We start from the raw sequence: 20,644 nt of genomic DNA on the forward strand, positions 1-20,644 counted from the left end.
TAAATTGGTCCAGTAAAAAAAAAATAAGCCAGCTGTACAAATGGGTAAATATTGGTACTTAGACTAACATTGTATGTCTCTTTAGAGACAAACATCAGCTAAATGAATAAATGTAGTTTGTGTACATAAACTGACCCAGACAGGAGCATGCATCATAGTGCAGGTGTGTGTCCTGGCATGAGGGGCAGTCTCCAAACCAGTTATCAATCAAGTGGATCCCTTGGAGGCAGTTATGTCTGGAAACATATTTTAAACCAGTAACAATCAGCCAAGGGGATCCCTGGGAGGCAGTTATGCTTGGAAGCATAATAGTGGAGTAACGAGAAGAGCACGTGAGGGAATAGAACCCAAAAAGTAACGGATCCGTGCCAACAATAAGAATCAGGCAGACTATAGTAGGCGCTACTGTGACTGAAGGACCATTAGCTAAAACAGCTGGAGAACAATCCCTTTTGGATCTGCACCACGTAAAGAACGGGAATGTCCAGGTATCCAAAATGGTATAAAAGGTACTGTTTGCCAGTTGTCCGGCAGTTGCTCTGCAGACCAACTCGGCTTTGTTACTTTGTCTACTTGCATTTACAAACCCCCCGACGAGTCTCGTGCGTCTTTTCCGGAAACCACGACAGTCGCTACGCAAGTGTAATTACAATTTTAAAAAGTAAGTTGTATGTACTGTATTTACCTTGATGCACAGTTAACTGCTTTGGGCTGGAGGTGTCACACGCAGGTGGAGTATGAGAGAGAGCGTCTGCATTTCATCGAAAGGCTCGGAACTGATGGATGTCAAAGGCATAGTTTGTTCACCTACTTTTTCAAAGTCAACTGTATTGTCACTTCCATAAAATGTTTAAAACATACATCAGAGCGAAATAGCGTTTCTCCCGGACCACGGTGTGACATAGAGAACAACATATACTGTTACCACTACAGTACATGTCACAGCAACTAACTACTAAACTAAGAACGCTATGGAGTGAAGTGCAGTGGTGTGGTCGGTGGTTGGTTTGCTTCTGTGGAAGAAAAATTTTGATCGCTTCGCTTGGGCGCCCAGGCCAGTCAGATCACAAACTCAGACCAAAGACAAGAATAGTTTCTTGTTTTCAGGATCAGCCAACAGAAAAATCGCTCGCTGCAGCTCAGAGTAGGGTGTCTCCCCGATCCGCATCTGCCTCAACCTTTTATTTAGTTCCAACAGTGGTATTACATAATCACAGCATGACAACTTGTGTAAAGCAATACCCAAAAACAATCTACAAGTTACTGAGGCATGCAGTTACTCATCCTGTTTCTTTGCAAAAAGCTTCTGTGGATGCTGTAAGAGCTCAGGGAGTACCATATGTCTGGGTCATCCTGACCTGTCAAACTTCTTAATTTTTTTTATCTTTTTTTGCAACGGTTACCATTATGCAAGTTGTGCAATTACAGTGTTAGACTTGGATTATAGAGAATATACTTGTAAGAAATAGATATTTGCAAATTGTCTAATGGTAGACACTTCTCTCACACTTCTCCACTTTTGAAAGACTTTAAGACGGCATTTACAATTTGTGATTACTGTTCATCGGCTAATCAGCTGGTACCTTAGCTCCATTTTTTAAACATACTAAATAAATACTTCTCAGAAAATTTTGTAATGTCAAAAATGTTGGGGACCCAGTGTACTTTTAATAGGATTTGTATGTATTCTCAGTTGGGGACCAGATGTTTGTGTTGTGTAAACATAATTTCCTGCAAAAATGTTCAATAAAAGGTCAATAAAAATCAAGCTATAAAAAAAAAAATCAAGCAATAAAAATCAATCAAGTAATTACCAGCATGTGTTAGGATGTTTGGGCTGAAAGCAGCCATTTGTGAACCTCGGTATAAGTGCTGGGATTTGCCGCCTCCAACAGCTATGTGTAATAAAACTACAAGTTCCAGAACACCCGGCGCACTATGACGTCACATAATGCGACAACGTGAGGAACGTAAATAACTGATCAACAAGCGTTGATTTCAATACAATACCTCGTCTATAACGCGAGTTAATTATTAGTTCACTCTTGTATAAGTTGTAATATCAAATCATGCAAACTATTTTTTTTATTATAGTGACCTTATCTTATTTCATGTCCTAAACGCTCAACCTGTCGGTTGCAGAGTATATCCAGCCAGCAGCAGAAAAAATTAAATTAAATGACTTAAATTGTCGAGCCTCAGCTCCTGCCTCCAGGGAACGTTTTTGACATTCGTTCATTTCATTCCTCACGATTAAGAACACTAAAACATCCAGGCTTCTGGACAGGATCAGGATGGCTCTGCATTCACTCTTGGACTTGTAAGTAAGTGCACCACACTGACTGACTGGAGGCGCCGAGTTACTTCAACTTGCGGAAACCGCTTCAGTTAAATTAAATATCATATAAAATAAATTAAATATGCATCGATAGCAGCCGATTTAACTTAAAACAGCTGCTTATCGATGCATTAGATTATTCAACATTTAAGTGGACCTTTTTTTTTTTTTCCCCCCCCCAGCCAGTGTATTATTTGGTGTCTGAAACTTCAGCTGAGTGTGTTGTGTGTGAAAGGACCAAATTAGACATGAAAAAACTTTTGATTTTCACACCAAGTTTTGTTTTGTCGATGTTTTCAGAGAAGTTTTCTGATTGCCGTCCGTTGTCCTCAGGATTTTTCATTAATTAATAATAATTCAGGGGTGCAATCCCAATTATGTAGGCAAAAATGCTAGGGTTTCTTTTTATAAGATATTAGGTTAATTTATCATGTCATACTGAGTATCTTCTGTAATTCTGAGTAATCGTTCTTTAAGAAATATGAATGCGCTCAGTGCTGTGGTCCATCCTTGGAAAACCTAGGATGGGATGCTTTCAGTTTCCCTTTGATCACGTGATGTATGATGTATTGAGTGGATGTATGAACCTCAGCTTCCACATCCCAGTGTGAACCTGAAATAGTGTTTAAAAGTCACATCGCTGCGGTGGAAACACTGCGCTTCCCTGTCTACGCTATTTGCTAATAAACCAGTCTCTCCGCAGGAGCTTGGGCTGTGTGGCGAGACACGCGGACCGCTTCCATGGAGATATCAAGGCTTTGCCACTGGAAATAAAGGACAAATTGGTGCGGTTGATGACCTCGCATGGCAAGGTCAACGACTTTAACATCAGTGAGGTAAAGGCTGAAACGTTTCACTGTTAGATCACCATTTGGTATCGTATTGTCACAGATTTAAACTGTCATAGCGTGGAGGATTTTATATTGCATTTCACACACACACACACACACACACACACACACTTTCTGAACCGCCTGTCCCATACGGGGTCACGGGGAACCGGAGCCTAACCCGGCAACTCGGGGCGTAAGGCTGGAGGGGGAGGGGACACACCCAGGATGGGACGCCAGTCCATCGCAAGGCACTCCAAGTGGGACTCGAACCCCAGACCCACTGGAGAGCATGTGTTTATGCAGTGGGGAACATCAGTTCTCTAACTTTCATTCCACGCAAGGTAAACTTTCATGCTGACGTACATTTATTATTGAATGATGAAGAAAAACATTCAGCCTTGATCGTAGAAGATTTTTGCTCTGCTTAGTCTGTTTATCTTAGTTTGAAGGACGTTCTTGTCTGATGAACAGGAACCTGTGGAATGTATACATTTGCTGTTCCTGTAACATTGTGTAATACGGGGATATCTCACGCAGCAGATGCCTCTATTTATTTTAGGATAAGAAGTCAGTCTAACAGAAAGATGAAAAGAGGTTCAAAACTTGCTGATACCTAGACCAGATAAATGTATTTTTATTTATTCATGGAGTGGATTCTGTTTAATAGGGAAGAAGTTTATTGATGGGTCACGATAATCTGTCAGACAGATCGTATAATAAAGTATATAAGCACGAAAGGAACTGCTGTAAGTCGGACCTCCCTGTAGGCTCCTGTGAGTATGCAGATAGAATCCCTGGCGTCGTGAAAAAAGCTTGTTGGGTGTTACTGTTTCCCTCTGCTGAGGCTTTTGATTTTACAGCTACCACAGTAGTACCACAGTAGTACCACAACAGATAATGCAGTTAGTATTCAGCAAACAATTTATAGCTGAAATGGAGTAAAACTAGGACATATGGCTTATTTCCATCCTCTGCATGGTATAGTATTTTCATATTACATTTTGCCTTTGAGCATTGATTCAAATCTACCAAAGGCTTTGTGGAGTATGTATTTTTTTTTGTCTGTGTTTACATGTTTCCTGCAGGTGCTCAGGTTTCCTCCCACAGTTTACATTTATTCGCTTAGCAGATGCTTTTCTCCAAAGCAACTTCCAATGAACTCTATGTAGCATTATCAGCCCACACACCTTATTCACCACAGTGACTTACACTGCTAGATACACTACTTACACTGGGTCACTCATCCATACATCAGTGGAACACACTCTCTCAGTCACTCACTATGGGGGAACCTGGCCAGCATGTCTTTGGACTGTGAGAGGAAACCGGAGCACCCAGAGGAAACCCACACAGACACAAGGAGAACATGCAAACTCCACACAGACTGAGCAGGGATCGAACCCATGTTCTCTCACACCACCCAGGTGCTGTGAGACAATAGTGCTACTCGCTGTGCCACCGTGCATCTAGTTAAAAGATATGTGTTTCAGGTGGATTGGTGACGTGTCTTGCCCCTTATGCTTGTGGGATAGGCTCTGGACCACCTTGACCCTGTTTTAGAACAAGTGGTTAATGATTTAATCAAGCTGGCTCCTTTTATCCTTTTTCATGAGAAGCCACTTAACCACAGTGAGATTTTGCAAAAGGAGTAGGACTAGCATGTCCATTATGTTTCAGTGAAGCATTTATGTTGTGACAGCAGCACCAGCAAGTACATTTCTTTGTATATATCTTTAGATATGTGTGATAATTGGGTGTATATGCAAGTTTTTCTGTCGAGTAAAAAAAAAAAAAAATGGTTTGACTTCTCTATTGTCATAGTAAGGCTTTAGATTGCAGTCTAGTACTTTTTGCTTATGAGACACTGAGTCCAAAAAATACTGTTGTAGGAAGGAAACAAATATTCTATCAATCTTGTTCAGTTTTTATCACATTAATGTGTTTCCTGTGTTTAGCTAATGAAGGAATGTTTGAGGTTTTCAAGGAGAAATATGGTCTGCATAACAACATCCCACCTAACTTGTTATTCTCAGTAGAGGGGTTTCTGGGATTCAGTTATGCAGAATTTATGACGGAAAAGTGAGAATCGGTATGGTCTGTTTGTCAGCTACGGAAACAATATATCATTTAATTCACCCTGAGATCGGTCCGCTGTGTCTTTTAAGCCCAGCAAGCACTGGAAACTACACTGTCATATCTGCATCCTGCAAGGTATCTCATACTGATTTTTGGTCTCCAGAGGGATGAGAGTTATTTGTTTTTTCCATCTTCCTAATCTCTCATTTCTGCAAATGTCTGGTACATGGTAATTATAGCATGTCAGAGAAGAATGCTCAATGTTAATGCTTATTCTCTCTGTGACCCTGAAACTGATTTTAAAATTTAGTTTTTCTTTGAGTTTCTTTTTTTATTTTTTTATTTATTTTTTTTTTTTGGAGATTTCCATACCACTGCATGTTTGTATCCCCTCTTCCCTTGATTCACACAAGGATAGTCTCCTTTTACAGCTGGACAGTGACCTAAAAGTTAGATCAGTAAGGTCATACTTTTTTGGGTTACACACACACACACACACACACACACTTTCTGAACCGCTTGTCCCATACGGGGTCACGGGGAACCGGAGCCTACCCGGCAACACAGGGCGTAAGGCCAGAGGGGGAGGGGACACACCCAGGACGGGACGCCAGTCCGTCGCAAGGCACCTCAAGCAGGACTCGAACCCCAGACCTACTGGAGACCAGGACCTGGTCCATTGGGTTCTACATTGTTTTACAAATAAAACAAGTGAAAAACCACCTTAAAACCATCAGAAAATTATAGATGAGGTATACTTAATTTTCACTGTATGCAATACAATGAAATTGTGCATGGCAACCCTCAGAAGAACAGCAGCAAAGGAACACTTGATACAAACAAGTCAGTAAATAAATATATATTAGAACAGAATAAATATCAAAGTTTATGTAGAAGGACATCATTATGCAACAAGTGAGGTCATTTACAGGAATCACTCTCATCTGAGGCATGGCTAAGCATATGATCATTATGATACATGATGAACACTGGACAAACATGGAGCAACTACAAAACATTTTCCAGTATAAAGCTGAACAACTAAGTAGATAATATATGTAGTAATAAGGCTTATAGCATGCGGTTCTGTGAAAAAGTAATAGCCCCAGTTATGATGGTAGTTATAACCATCTGTTTGAATAAAATTGGGCCTTGTTTTGTAATATAATCTTCATCTGCTTAAACCTGACAGCTGCAAAAATCTGCAACAATAGAGAAACTAATGATTGCACCTCTGTCTGGAAAAGCATTCATTCAAGCATCATTAACTTCAAAAATTGAGCCCTTCCATTCAAGTATTGACCTGTCACTGCTTTGCACGCTCAATGACTGTTAAGCAGTTTTGAAACACGGACGTTCCCCAGCAACACCCAGCCGCCAACTTCACATCTACAAAAGATCTTTAATAATTTCAGTCTTCCCTCCTCCATCATTCAGCAGTGATGTTCACTTGGCTGCCTCCCTCCTTACTAAAGAACCGGGGGTATGGAAGCTCTTAAAGGAAGAGACGCTGCTGTTGTTACTGAGTCCGTCCATCTGGTTGTCCTCTTTCTGCCTTTCGCTTCTCTAAACATTACAAACCTTTGAGACAATCTTTTTTTTGCTTGATATGTCTGTACATTAACCTCCGTGTCCTCATTTGTGCTTCCAGTGAGACTTCAGCTTTGATTTGATTCAAGAACCATCTGTTTCTTTGGCTGTCTGCCATTGTCTTCCAGCACCAGAGCTGAAAGAAGTCTTCGCTTTTCTTCTTCTATTTTTTCAGTATCCACCTTTGACAACCATCTAGTGTTGCTGAAAACATCATTGTCACTTGGCCAGTTTTGATCTTTGTGGATATAAAAACTGTAATTTGTGTTGTCTTACAAGCTTATAATGTGTTATGGACCCTTGCTCTGCTGTAGACTCCCTGAATGGTGAATGGTGATCCTCAAGGCACTACAGATAACACTTAGTTACCAGTAATTGGCCAGCTCTGTTGGGTTGTAGAAAACCAAGATTAATTTAACACACTGAGTGCTTAAAATCCCAGGACAAAAAAGAACCTTACAATGGACCGTGTCCAAGAACAGAACTTGAAGGCCAGTTTCTTTGCATGTCAGAAAACCTTCAGCTACTGCGTTTGCATATCAGAGATCCTTTATTTGCTACGAAGTGGAGATAGGGAGCGAATGGATGCTTCTACCCAAAGAAAAAGTAATCTGGCGGTCTCTACATGATCTTTGCACCCTGTGATGAAGAGCATAAAATGAGGTGATTTACAGCTGAGAAGGAACAGAGCAGTCTTTGATAGTTTATCGTGCCAACTCAGACTGGGAGTGAGGGCCTCAAGGACACTTGCAGTAAAACAACCTCCCTTGTGGCTCCCTTCTCTATCACAAAAGTAAAATAATGAGTCCACTGCATCATTAAAAAGTTAAATATATGGTACATGAGGTTAGGTCACATAAGATTAAGCAGGTGAGACTACGCAGAATAAAAATATTCCTACAACAGTTGGTAAATGTGGACCTTGCAAGTACTTTTTTTCTCATGTAGAGCTTTCCCTGTCACTTGCTTTGAACAAAGGCATCGGTTAAATACAGCAAATTATAAAAAAGGATGATAATATTACAGTTTAACCAGCCATAGTTGTCTTTCCTTCAAAATTATTTTTAATATATGAAAAAAGTTTACTTCTGGGGTGACATGGCGGTACAGCAGGTAGTGCAGTTGTGAACGGGCTGTCAAATCCATAGCAGACTGTGTGCAGTTTGCATGCTCTCCCCATGTTCCCATGAATATCCTCCAGATGCCCCACAGGTAAAGACGTGTATTTCAGGTAAATTGGAAATTCTCAATTTCCCGTAGTGTATGACTGAGTAAATGTGCATGATTGAACTGCGTTAAACCTGTTTCTGTTTCATACCGTGCTCATTAGCATCAAATCTGATTCAAAATCCTAACTGCTGCTGTCATGTACAGCAAAAAGTTGGGTTTTTTTTTTAAAAAAGATTTTTGTGTGTTCCCTGCCAGCTGCTGCATCCCTTGCTGACCACGCTGGACCTGCAGAACTGTGAGGTGTCAGACTCAGCCCTCCAGCAGATCCACTGTCATCAACTCAGGAGGATACTGCTCCGACGCTGCCGCAGTGTCACCACTGAAGGTACTGCCTGTCGCCAGCTTCAGGCATTCTGAGATGCTAGTGAATGAGTCATGCTGATGCTTGGGGTATGTTAACTATTCATTTCGTAGCTCTGCGGACCCTTGTGCGGTGACCTGGAACATCTTATAGTTTTCCTCTGCTTGCCCAGTTACACAGATTTTTACTGAGGTACCTCAGGTTGTACCTGAATGTTAGTGTAAATACAACAGCAGAGCCTTTTACTTGCATGGAAGCCAGAAGATGAATCTATGAATCTATGTTACTGATATTCTAATATGTACACACACATTCTAATTCACAGTATCCCCCATCTATTATATTGTAATATAGAGGTGAGAATATGTTGATGAAGTAGTTTTAGTGTAGTAATTGTTGTGGACTGACCAAAGCAGAGAGAGATGTATCGATTGGTTAGGGTGAAACTTAGATATTACAAGGCTGATGTCCTAAAGCTGGAGGTCATCTTTGCCAAAGTTTGATCTTTATAAGCGAACGGTCAAATATTGTAAACAAAACTGTATTTACAAAGCTACTTTTAAAACTTTCAAAAGCTGATTGTGTGCACATGTAAAAATTAAGCACAATAATCATCCATTACACTTTTTATTTAAAGTAAGACTTGGGTTAAGCACCAATATTTAATACGATTTGAATTTACATCCTGAGCCAGATGCCAGACCTCACTGTTGAGCCTTCTGGAGGTGTCGTGGGCTCAATTCAATGAAACACTGATGAAGGAAGGTGCCCGTTTGACAACCCTGGTGAGGTGGGTAGCATCCATGGCTGCTCTTTGCTGTGTGCAGAAGTACTGTGAAAAGAGAGGTTTGGGTAGTAAGGATTACATATACTACATAAGATGGCTGGTAGATGGAGGTGGTTGTATTAGGTACTGAGAGGGAAGCAGGCGGGGGGTGCATGGTGGTGTGGTAGTTTTGGCCAGTGCCCGCTGTGTGGCGGGTCCGGGGTTCGAGTCCTGCTTGGGGTGCCTTGTGACGGACTGGCGTCCCGTCCTGGGTGTGTCCCCTCCCCCTTCGGCCTTGCTCCCTGTGTTTCCAGGTTAGACTCTGGTTCACCGCGACCCCACTTGGGACCAGGTCAACGATTGTTGACATTGGTTGGTTGGAGGGAAGCAGGCTCTGGTGGTTGGGTTAGTAGTTTCTGTGCAGCCCACATAATTTTAGCGCAAGGGTTTTAACATCTTACCTTGTGTATTATTGTATAAGTTATAATAAGAGAATTTAAAACTCGTGACAGTATATATGCAAAAGAACTAAGTGACAGGCAGAATGGGAGGGGTGCATTGCACACAGTGGGTGATGGAGGGGTGTCATCTAAGCTTTGCCCCAGCTGCCAGACAAAGGTGATGACTTGACCCTTTCGTATCAGCCTTGGGATGTCTAAGCTCTGCCCTAACCAACAGATAGATACATTTGTGACTATGAATTCATTATTTTCAGAATGTTAGATAATGTTAGCAGCATAGAGTTACTTTATAGCAGAACTGTCCTTCACTTTGAGTGAAGATTTTGAACAATAGCAATGTGTTTTTGTGCATCAAGCTGTGTGTTTTGGCTCAAGTTGGTCATTGGGGAGTGTATCTCACTGAGATCACCTTGCCTTGCACTTGGCCTGCAATTTGGAGAAAAGGGAAGTGTTTAAAAACCACAGCTGTTGTCCTTCGTAAATTCACATTCAGTGCATGCACTTAGAGATCAAGGTCTGAGTGAAATAACTGCTGAAGGGCAGCATATTTCATTATGTGTATACTTATTATCAAATATACTTTATTCATGTTGAATATACTTAAAATCTCCAAGCCTTAAGATACATCTGGAGGACAGGACTTTGTGAAGGAACTCTATGCAGTAACAGTCCAACAGGAGCTACAGGAAGCCAAAGGGAGAAATGAGGAGGGGAGATACATGAGAATGCTTTGTTAGGTCAAACACAACTCATGAGGTGGATTTCTGTATCAGCTGGTGAGCTGGAGAGCTTGATGGTGGAGACCTGAAAACCAGAAAGAAGAGAGTAGCTGTAGTCCAGGTAGGATATCACCATAGCCTGGACCAGAAGCTGTATAGAGTCTATTGTAAGAAAAGGGCAGGTCCTGCAAATGCAGTACACGAGGTATTTACAGGACAGGGTTATGGCTTCGATATGTTCAGAAAAGGATAGACTTGAGTGAGTTGTTACTCAATTGAGTCTTGAATTTGATACAGAGCTATAGGGGATATGTGGGAACGTTTTGGCAGGTCAAACACAACTCGTGCAGCGATGTTGGAGATCAGCTGGAGAGACTTGATGGCAGAGGTCAGAAGCCCAGACAGGAATTAGTTACTGTAGTCCAGGAAGGACATCATCTGGATTCAGAGTTTGCAAGTTCAAATCCCACCTATATGTGTATTATCTTTGAGCAAGGTGCTTACTCTGAATTGCTCCAATAAAAATTCCCCAGCTGTATAAATGGGTAAATTGCTATGAGTTGTTTAACACTGTAAGTCACTTTGGAAAAAGTATCATGTAAATTAATAAATGTAACGTATGTAATGGTTCACCAGATTTGAGTTGATCGTTACTCCCAGGCTCTTAACCGATATAGCAGGTGAAATGAGCAAATTGTCCAGAGTGGTAGAGTTTACAGGTGACTAGTGTGAAATAAAATGTAGAAGCCATGTTAGATCACAGTGGTTTTGACAGTTTTGTGTTGCAATGTTCCATAGCTGAGGGTGCAAATTCAGTTTTCTCTCCTTTCTTATCTTGTTTTCTGTTCATCAGTGTTTCTTGCAAAACTGCCGGATACTGAAATGCAATGATCAGGTTCTGCCGACTGTTTGCTGTTGGATCTCAAATAATCATGCCATGACTGGAGAAATGTATCTGTGCACATGAAAAGTATGCGGAGGCAGTGGTGTATAAGCTTGAACCATTTACTCATTTGGCAAAGCACTTTGGGTCTCTTTCTTATTGCACTGCAATAGTGTCGGTTGACTGCATCATGTAAATCCTTAAACGATAAAGTTATGTTTTTCTCCACCAGTTTATTCAAAGGTATTTCTTGATAAGGAACAACATTTTCCTTAGGTCTGACGTTAGACTAGTGCAACGTTCCACAGCATCTAACCTTTTTGTTTGCTTTATTAGTTATACAATCAAAATTGCATAATAAAGCTGTACCTTGATTTACTTTGCTGGGTGCCTTCTGTAAATCTTGGACACAAGAAAAATAAATAAAAATTCTGGAACACTCAAAATTTTACTTCAAGCTACATTAAATTAAAAGTCATTGAAAATGACCAAAAATAAAAAATTATTGGTTTCCACGAATTCCTGTTAAATGTCGAATGTTGCTCACGAACATGTGCGATATTTGTCGTCTTGGTATTGAGCGCTAACTCCGAGGAACACCACACACAAGTTATTTCATGGCAAAGCGAGTCCAATCCCACATTCCTGTCCTGTTTGGTGGCTCTTTGCTACTAACTAATGACTGTTTGTGGAAACCTGGGTGATGATTGTTTGTCAAAAACAATTTTGAAAATAGAAGAGTAAAGAAAATACAATTAGAATAAGTAAATAAACTGAGAAATGTCTTCAAACCTTGCATGTTTGTATCACAGGGATGCGGTGTATTGATTCCTTAATCAAGTTCAGATTGTCTGTGTGATAGGAGGTGTGTGTGTGTGTGTATATATATGTGTATATATATATATATATATATATATATATATATATATATAGGAGCTGGATTTTGTCATGCAAGCATAGACTCTGCATGCTTTGCAGAGTGAAGGGCATAGTAGGCACTGAGTAAAATACCTGCTGTGGCAGTAAAATGACTGCATAACCAAGGAAAAATGCCATTGTGCTGAATTATGTATATTGTTAAAAAAAAAAAAAAAAAAAAGGGGGGGGGGGGGGGTATGTTTTTATAAGCTATTGCAGTAGTTTTTCGTCGTACAAAATATGAGGACAGATACTTGTTTCTGCTTTATCTGTACCTGCTGCCTTCTGTATGTTTCACTGACCCAAGTTCCTCTTATTCATGTCCTCATGAGCAAAACAAGCTGTGTTCATCTTGCTGTGTCTGATGCTTGTTTCTGCGTCTATATCTTCCAATTTTTATCTCACAAACCAAGGATTCTTTGTCTGCAGAGAGATGGGGAATGCACCTTTTTTCTTTCTTATCGCTTCCTTCTCTCCTCAGTTGCATAAAGAATAATGATTAGTGCATCTGGGAACCGTTCTCACAATCTGCTGTATGCCAACAGCTGCTGAGACCTTGAAAAAGTTTTACTTTTTTATTGAATGTTTTGGAAACATACACAAGGGAATGTATACTGTTTGTGCAGAGTGAACCTGTCTCAGTTCATAAATAAAAGAGATGCTTGTTACACTCTGTATTACAAGTGGTCCCCGATTTACAATGGGGTTACATTCCACGAAACCCGTCATAACTCGAATATTGTAAGTCGAAAACGGATGAGATGCGGATTGCGAGAGAGTATCGCACCGCGTATCGCTTGCCTAGGGGGAAAAAAAAAAATCAAAATTCGAAGTACGGTTTCTACTGAATGTCTATCGCCAGCTCACCATTGTAAAGTTGAAAAAATCGATAAGTCGAACCATCGTAAATCGGGGACCACCTATATATTTGATACCAAGCTACAACTCCACCCCTGCAGTCTCAAGTTCCCTTAGACACAAAAATAGGACAAATGACCACTAGGATAATGGACCGCTGAGTACGAAATTCAAAGATGATTCACATGGTTACCATCCTTGTTCTGCCAAATGAAGAAGGTTTGCTTCTCTTTCTCAAAGGCTGTTGTATCAACAAAGTCCTCCTCTGAATAATCGTATTTGTACTGTAGCATAAATTTTGGACTCCTGTTGAGTATTTGTTGCCTTTCTGTTCCCGAACGCCTATGATTGACTAACTTCTGTAGGTGTGAAGGCTCTAGCGTCGTCCTGTCCCGGGCTTCAGGTTGTGGACCTCAGCGGGTGCAGCTTCGTTACGGATGAAGGTATTCAGGCCCTAGCGACAGGCTGCAGACACTTGGAAGTGATCTCCCTGAGGGGCTGCTCTGAGCTAAGCAGTGCTGCCCTGCTGGCACTTTCTCAGAACTGCAGACTCTTGCACAGCATCTACATCTCCGAGACCCGGGTAGGACAAAAATCCTTGGAGCAAATGATTCCTCATTGATTCCATCACGGATGTCTGTTTATTGTATTCCTGCATTGTTTTATGGTGTTTCAGGTGACTGATGATGGTGTTGTTGGACTAGCTACTGGACTGTGTTCCAACACTATAAAGGTAATGGTTAAAAAAAAAAAACCTGCCTTGGGTGTTTATGGTGGGATTACTGTAGGATCCCTTTACAGTGCTTGACAAATAATGTCAGTCATATTATTTTTTACGCAGTGTATGTAGCTCAGCCCTTGAGATCGAGGTGCTGTATTGGTATGTGGCTTGTAACTTCCCCTAACTGTTGCCTCATCGCAGGAGCTGCAAATGGCACGTTGTCAGTTCTTGACAGACAGGTCAGTGATGGCGGTCCTGAGGAACTGTGGAAACATCAGGATCTTCATTTTCCATGGGTGTCCACTCATCACAGGTGAGCTCCATGTTGTGCTAATTTTTCGTGTGGGAATTGATTCCAAAATTAAAAGAAGGAGTGACTTAGAGGATGAGCGCTGATGTGGAAGTGAAACACTATAGCCTGACTTAACTGACCTGACCCTCTCATTTGGTATTGTGGGATGAATGATTACGACATGATTTAGAAGTCTTTTGTGGCTCATGGGGAAAAAATATAAAGAAAAGCAGAACTACTAACTGAAATACCAACACACATACTGTATATTTATTATGTTAGCACCACTTCCCTGATTCCTGCATAAGACTTGCTTGAACTTCTCTGGATAGCTTGAATGAAGACTCTGATGAAACATACACCTTGTTGTCTGTGTGAATTCCACAACACTGCTCTCTATTCCAAGGGGGGATGCAGTGGCGCAGCGGGCTTGACCAGGTCCTGCTTTCTGGTGGGTCTGGGGTTCAAGTCCTGCTTGGGGTGCCCTGCAATGGACTAGTGTCCCATCCTGGGTGTGTCTCCTTGCATCCTGTGTTGCCGGGTTAAGCTCTGGTTCGCTACAAGCCTGTTTGGGACAAGTAGTTTCAGCCAGTGTGTGTGTGTGTGTGCGCTCTACTCCAGTAATTATTGGGTTGGGACGTATTGAATTTATACTCCTACAAACAGGCTGATGGTGCAAAAATGTAGCAAACAGCAAAATGGTTTTTGTGATGCTCTTGGCTGCTCAACATATGCAGTGCATGTTTCTACACATTTTATAAACCTCCTTTGATTTTGGGTTAGGCCTGAAAATTGGAAATACCTTTGTGAGCTATGATTGTGTTGTTAATTTTTGGGGCTTTGGTTGGGTTCAGATTCCCTGCCCTACACTGCAACTCCTACACTGACACTGAAGTTGGTAAAGTGCTGCAGGACAACCTGAACTGTTTCTGTGAATAACCCCCTAATAATATTTTCACATTTTTAATGGTTCTTTGATGCATTTGATGCATAAGAGAGGAAGGGTGGAACAGTTTGGGGAGATACAGCTATACTATTTCCTGGGTATATAGTCTTTTTAACTCTAAGGATTTTCAAAATATGTTTACATTTCCCCATATTGTCATTTGTAGTGTTAATTATTTTAGCTCTAAGATTACAGCCTATGTATTTGTTTAGCAACACAGTGGTAGGGTTGGGTGAACAGACTGTTTTTGAGACTGTAAACACAGGCTTCACTGGGAGACATTCTTCTAAAATCACAAACACACAAGAATTTTTGAATTTTTCTTCTGCACTTCCAAAAATGTATTGAAGTGTGTATTGTATTCTTGTATTGTCTGTCCTCCATCTTCTCCAGATCATGCCAGGGAGGCTCTCCAGAACCTTACTGGCCCAGATAAGATCCAGCAAGTCTCTTGGACAGTCTATTGATGTGTCCCTGAAGAGGACTGCTATCAGAGATGCACAGATTAAGCCTGGCTACAGATCCACCTGACTCAAAATGCACATGTACATTAAATTTAAGCTTTGACCACATTCCAGCACAAAAACAAAAACATTTTTTGTTAAGGGTTAAAGCATTCCATGTTTAACATCTATATGCTGTCCCCGTGTGGCCAGTCTCTAATAATGCTGACATTGCCGGTCCATCAGGAAAACCACACTAGCTGGTCATTGAAAGGTGTTACTAACTGTAGCACTATAGTGTTGTAATAATTTCTTCCTGGTCTGATGTAAAGATAAGCACAAAATTTAGTTTAATAATTTAACACACTGAACTCCTGTCACCATTATGCAGAGTATAAGGTGTATGGGGTACAAAGGCTTGAGAGCATCAAAATGCTCTATTGTTCATCCAAATGTTTCTCTTTTATATACTTTATCATAATCACATGACACTGGAATGTGGCCAACTAATCTGACATGAATACAATATCAGCTCAACACCTAGTCTCAGGGGCCCTGAAGATAAACATAAATGTATAGCATGGTCAGAATTTTACAGGACTTAGAATGTAAAACAGGGATGCTATTATTTTTACTCATCTCTATATAGTTGATTCTACCAGATTTCTTTTTTTACTGGGATAAACTGTGTTCTTTCTTAAAATTCTAACTTTCATTAAGTGGTGAAAGTAATGTACATCTTACTGGGACAAAAAAAGAAAAATCATATAATGGCCTCAGGCAGTTTAAATAACTCTTTATGGACATATGGAACATTAATATTTGGACTTGTATAACAATGGCTATACTGTCCAGATATGCTCTAAATACATTCCTGATGTTTGCAACACTGTGTACTTTCTGGTTTGTTGACATACTGAGTCATTTAAGCTGCATTTTGAGCAAATTGTGTCTGCATGTTCCACTGCTTTAAATATTTGTAGAAATATTTAGAAAAATGTAATTAATTAAAGGTTTCAGATCCAGGAAACAACATTTATATTCTGGCAACACTGTTGTAACATGGCAATTATAACGTGACCTAGTACAGTGTGCAGAAACAAACTACTGATTGCTGGTCAGTGTGACATTGTAACCCTGCTTGCAGTACAATAACTTAACCCTTGTAGGATGTATGATATAAAAATGTATGTGTTCTTGAACAGATTGCTCCTTCGTTTCTGAATGGACTGCCAAATGTGCAGATCCACAAACAGGATGTGAAACTACGCATGGATTAGGGAATTGAGAAAAAACATAACACCCTTCTTTCTCATGCTGTGGTTTTTGTTCAGTCCTATATATAGAGTGGTATTAGTCTAGTGATCTTTGGAGAGTATTGCATTACTATCTGTCTCGCTGCTGCTGCAGCATAATAAAGACAGTTTGTGTTAGCATCCAAACAAAATGAAGCGCTTTTCATGTAAGCGTGGAGAGCAGTGTAGGTCTTTACCTGAATATAAATTTCTGTTTTGTACATTTTTAATTCCGCATTTTTTGTGTTGTATATGAACCACTTTTAAACGTAATGTTAAAAGGCATTTGCACTGGCTATTAAAAAGTTGCACGGTTATACCTAATCTCTTCATTAATCTTTTGTCCAAGGATTAATTATAAATTTCACACTACAGCATTGTGTGCTTTCTGGTGCACACAACTGATGTCAAGAGGTTCACAGCCAGATCGTTGCTCTTATGCAGGATTTGGGAACATTTTCTTGTGTCCAGGAAAAGGGAAATGTGTTTTATTTTAGCAGACATAACCATTACCACAGGAGTTCAACAACAGTAACAGATGATTATTTGTTGTGAAGTTTAGAAGGCTGATGTTATAAGAGCATAAGCTGTTTGTAAATGGTGCTATGGATCATTTCAGCTGCTGTCAAGAGAATGTACAGAAATGTAGGAAGTATTACACATTTTTAAATTAATTTTATACGTATTTATAAATATCCAGACAAACCCTAAACACAGTCACAGCTCTGGGTGATAGTGCCACACGCTGCTGCTGGTCAGGCCAAAGTTTTCCTTACGGACTGCGTGCGGTAACTCAAATTCAGCAAGCTGATGCAGATGCCTCTTGATCCTGAGCTTCTCCAGGTGGCCCCGTCCCGGGTCTCCGATCAGCACCTGTGTACCCTGGGCCCGGATGCAGGTTTGGAGCCAGATGTGCAGGCTGTCTGCCAGGGCCTCTTCATAGAACATGTCCCCCAGCAGGATGAGATCCCACCCCTTGGGCTCTGAGCCAATCAGGTTCTCCGTCTCAGATGGGAAAGGGTCTAGGCCATTCAGTTCACAGTTGAGCTCGCAAGCAATTGCTGCAACTGAAGAAAAGGATAAACCGATTCTTCTAGACTTCTGCGAGATTTGCTAAACTGGGATAAGAATATCTGACAGTAATTATATTATTGGTGCTCAGGGTTCCAATAAACAAGACTTCAAATCGTAGAACATCAGGTAAGACTTTCAATGTAAGGTGCAAGGTTCAATTGCACAACGCTAGATTACAGAAATACGTACACTCGTAATAGGCAATTTAGAGTCACCAATTCATCTGAAATATCTTTGGAGTGTAGGAAGAAACCAGAGCACCTGGAAGTAACTCCTATAAAAACAGACAACACAGGAAACTCCATAAAGACTGAGCTGGATTTGAACCCACAACTCAGGAGCTGTGAAGCACCAGCAGTGCCACCAGGCCACCTGTCCCATGCCAGTAGTTGAGCAGCACTCAGACCATGTGACTGATCTAATGCCGCAAAACCTTTAGACAATTTTCTTGTAAACTAAGCATTGTGGGACAGTAAGCAGTGTAGTTTCCGATGTAGTATCCTTGGTCAAGGTACTTACCCCGAACTGATTCAGTATGCCGTTGTATAAACAGGTCAAATAGTGAAGTCAAGCAAACAGAACCTGAACTACTCTAAATTATGTTGGTTAGTAGCATTAAGTGAGCCTCAAAATATACCGATAATGGTATATTTATGTACTGGTAAGCAATGATGTAAAAGGAGGCTGTGAAAAGCTCAAATGTCACCTACTTGGGTCGATGTCATTAACTAGGACATTTGCAGAGCCACTCAGCTTGGCTGCGATGGCAGAGGCTCCACACCCACTGCCGAGGTCCAGCACCTTCTTGTCCTTGGCCACCCGTGGCTCATCTAGCAAGTACCTGTTAAAAGGGGTGAAAATGGGATCTGAAACACACAAGGGGAGGTACCATGTGTAACTACAGCCTAGTACAGTACATGTGAGCTGAGGCACAGGAAACTCCATTGCAGCACAGGTTGTAAACCGGTGACTGTCTGGCTCTGCTGATACCACAGTGGTCAGAGCCATTACTCTCAGAGCTGAAGATTGGTGGTTCAAATCATGTACATTCATTGAGCAGACACTTTTCTCAAAGCGACATACATCTCAGAGAAAATTTCATCTAGTCTAGGAATACCTTGAGCAAAGTACTTACCCTCAATTGCTCCAGTAAAATTACTCAGCTGTACACTATAACTGGGTAAATAACTCTAGGTTGCCCTAGTAACACTAGTAAGCGTCAGATTAATGTAAATCTGTCTGGTTCTGAGGAGGGGCACAGAGGTATTATCCACAATATTCAATGGAATTACACACTGATACTGGGGGACACATGACCCTAAGAGAGAGGGGTAAAATGTTGGGGTGAGAGTCTTAGTTAGTCAGGGAGTGCAGTACCTGGCGAGTGCCTGTCCGCCCGGCCAGTAAATGGCCCAAAAAGGGTCAGCGAACGGCCACAACTCGGCTCTTTCGTGCCAAAATTTACAGTTCGGCGTAAATAACCGTAAGGAGATTTCTGGAGTTAAGCTGTTACCGCTCACAACCTCAGTGTTTTCTAAGATAAACTGTGTAACCGAGGCCTCGGAGCCGAAGCGCGCGCGGTCAGTGCGGCGGTTCCGTCCCCGCGAGACCGCGTTTCCGCGAAGCGCGGGGCGCAGAGCGCGCAGGCGCCACATCGCGAGAGCTGCACCGGGAAAGTGCCGCAGCGTTACATTATTACGCTACGTTACAAACGAACGAGTCCGAAATTGGTAACCAGCACGAGCCGTCTTCCCTTCGTCAGCTTATGCAAAGATGTTACTCCACTGAGCGTGCTTCACGCAAACTTCACCTCAGGCTTTTAATTAAATTCAAGTGGTGCAACGAAGATCTTGGTCCCCGGTTACTCATTAAACATCCAATCAGGGAAGGCAGAGTCGGCGCACCTCTTTTTTTCTTCCGTCGTTCTCTCGAGCCCAGGTCTTTGGTTCTGGTTAATAAAATAGTACGTTTATGTTTCGTGTGTTTTGCTCCGTGTTTAGAGATATATCTCTAATTTTCGGGACACGGTTTGTGTGGAACTTGTTGTCGGGCTCGGTAATTTTACTGGGAAAAATTTTCACCGCGGACCGTAACAACCGAGTTGGCCGAAGACGACGCAATTCTGCCGCCCCACACCAGATGGAACCAAATAACTTCGCACGGAATTCTGGACTCTCAGCAAATGGGAAGTCGAATTAATATTTAATTAATAATGTCAGCAATACTTGTGTTTAACCCTTAATTTTCAGTCTACAGTTGTGACTCGTTCCAGGTGTACTGGAATCGTTTGAATTGGAAATACGTTTTAATGAAATGAAAAAAACCCGATTGTACAAACGAAAATTTGCACGAATAATTAAAAGTCGGGTCATGTCATTCTGAGGAAAAGTCCACGTTGAGAAATATTCACAAGTCCCGCAACGCTGCGGAACGAACTGAATCGGTTAACAGGTTAACTGATATAAGTCGTCCGGTGAAAAGTGGAGACTCGTCGGATATGGAAAAGACGCGTCGGTCGCGCTTTTTTCGCGGCGAAAACGCTCTTGCGCAGAGCTGTCCAGCGTGCTGACGGCCGCCCCGCCGCCCGCTCCTCTTTCCGCTCCCCTTTCCGCGCTCCGTGTCCCTCATCAATAATGCAAAGCGTGAAATTATACTCAACGCTGGAAGGAACACGACCTTGGAAAGTTGTGCGGGAGAGAATACAACCCGGCTCTGCTGAGGCGCTCCAAGCGAAGATGTCCGAGTGAAAACCAATCCATGATCAATAATAACTGGGGGGGTCAGAAAAAGGGAGTCAGACTTATTTTATCAGACACATTCCAAGTAAAATGCAAATTCTATACAAACTAAGCTGCGGAAAAGCTCGTGAGATTCTCGCACTCATCTCCACGCTCCTGCCC

The 20,644-nt window shown here is 41.5% G+C and overlaps 2 protein-coding genes across 2 annotated transcripts; one reads left to right on the top strand and one right to left on the bottom strand.

Moving 5' to 3' along the window:
• Positions 1-1,949: 1,949 nt before the first annotated feature.
• LOC108920757 (antagonist of mitotic exit network 1 homolog (S. cerevisiae)) lies at positions 1,950-17,061 on the top strand. The gene is made up of 7 exons (XM_018729776.2): positions 1,950-2,320; positions 3,042-3,174; positions 8,263-8,392; positions 13,339-13,556; positions 13,650-13,706; positions 13,896-14,007; positions 15,326-17,061. The coding sequence occupies exons 1-7, from the start codon at positions 2,295-2,297 to the stop codon at positions 15,397-15,399; spliced, it is 750 nt and encodes a 249-aa protein (XP_018585292.1). The 5' UTR covers positions 1,950-2,294; the 3' UTR covers positions 15,400-17,061.
• Positions 17,062-17,116: 55 nt separating this feature from the next.
• On the bottom strand, positions 17,117-19,599 carry etfbkmt (electron transfer flavoprotein subunit beta lysine methyltransferase). The gene is made up of 3 exons (XM_018729933.2): positions 19,122-19,599; positions 18,455-18,585; positions 17,117-17,737 (listed from the first exon to the last, which is right to left on the bottom strand). The coding sequence occupies exons 1-3, from the start codon at positions 19,397-19,399 to the stop codon at positions 17,388-17,390; spliced, it is 759 nt and encodes a 252-aa protein (XP_018585449.2). The 5' UTR covers positions 19,400-19,599; the 3' UTR covers positions 17,117-17,387.
• Positions 19,600-20,644: the final 1,045 nt, after the last annotated feature.

Source organism: Scleropages formosus, chromosome 21 (assembly GCF_900964775.1).
Source record: "Scleropages formosus chromosome 21, fSclFor1.1, whole genome shotgun sequence".
In the NCBI taxonomy this organism is placed as follows: domain Eukaryota; kingdom Metazoa; phylum Chordata; class Actinopteri; order Osteoglossiformes; family Osteoglossidae; genus Scleropages; species Scleropages formosus.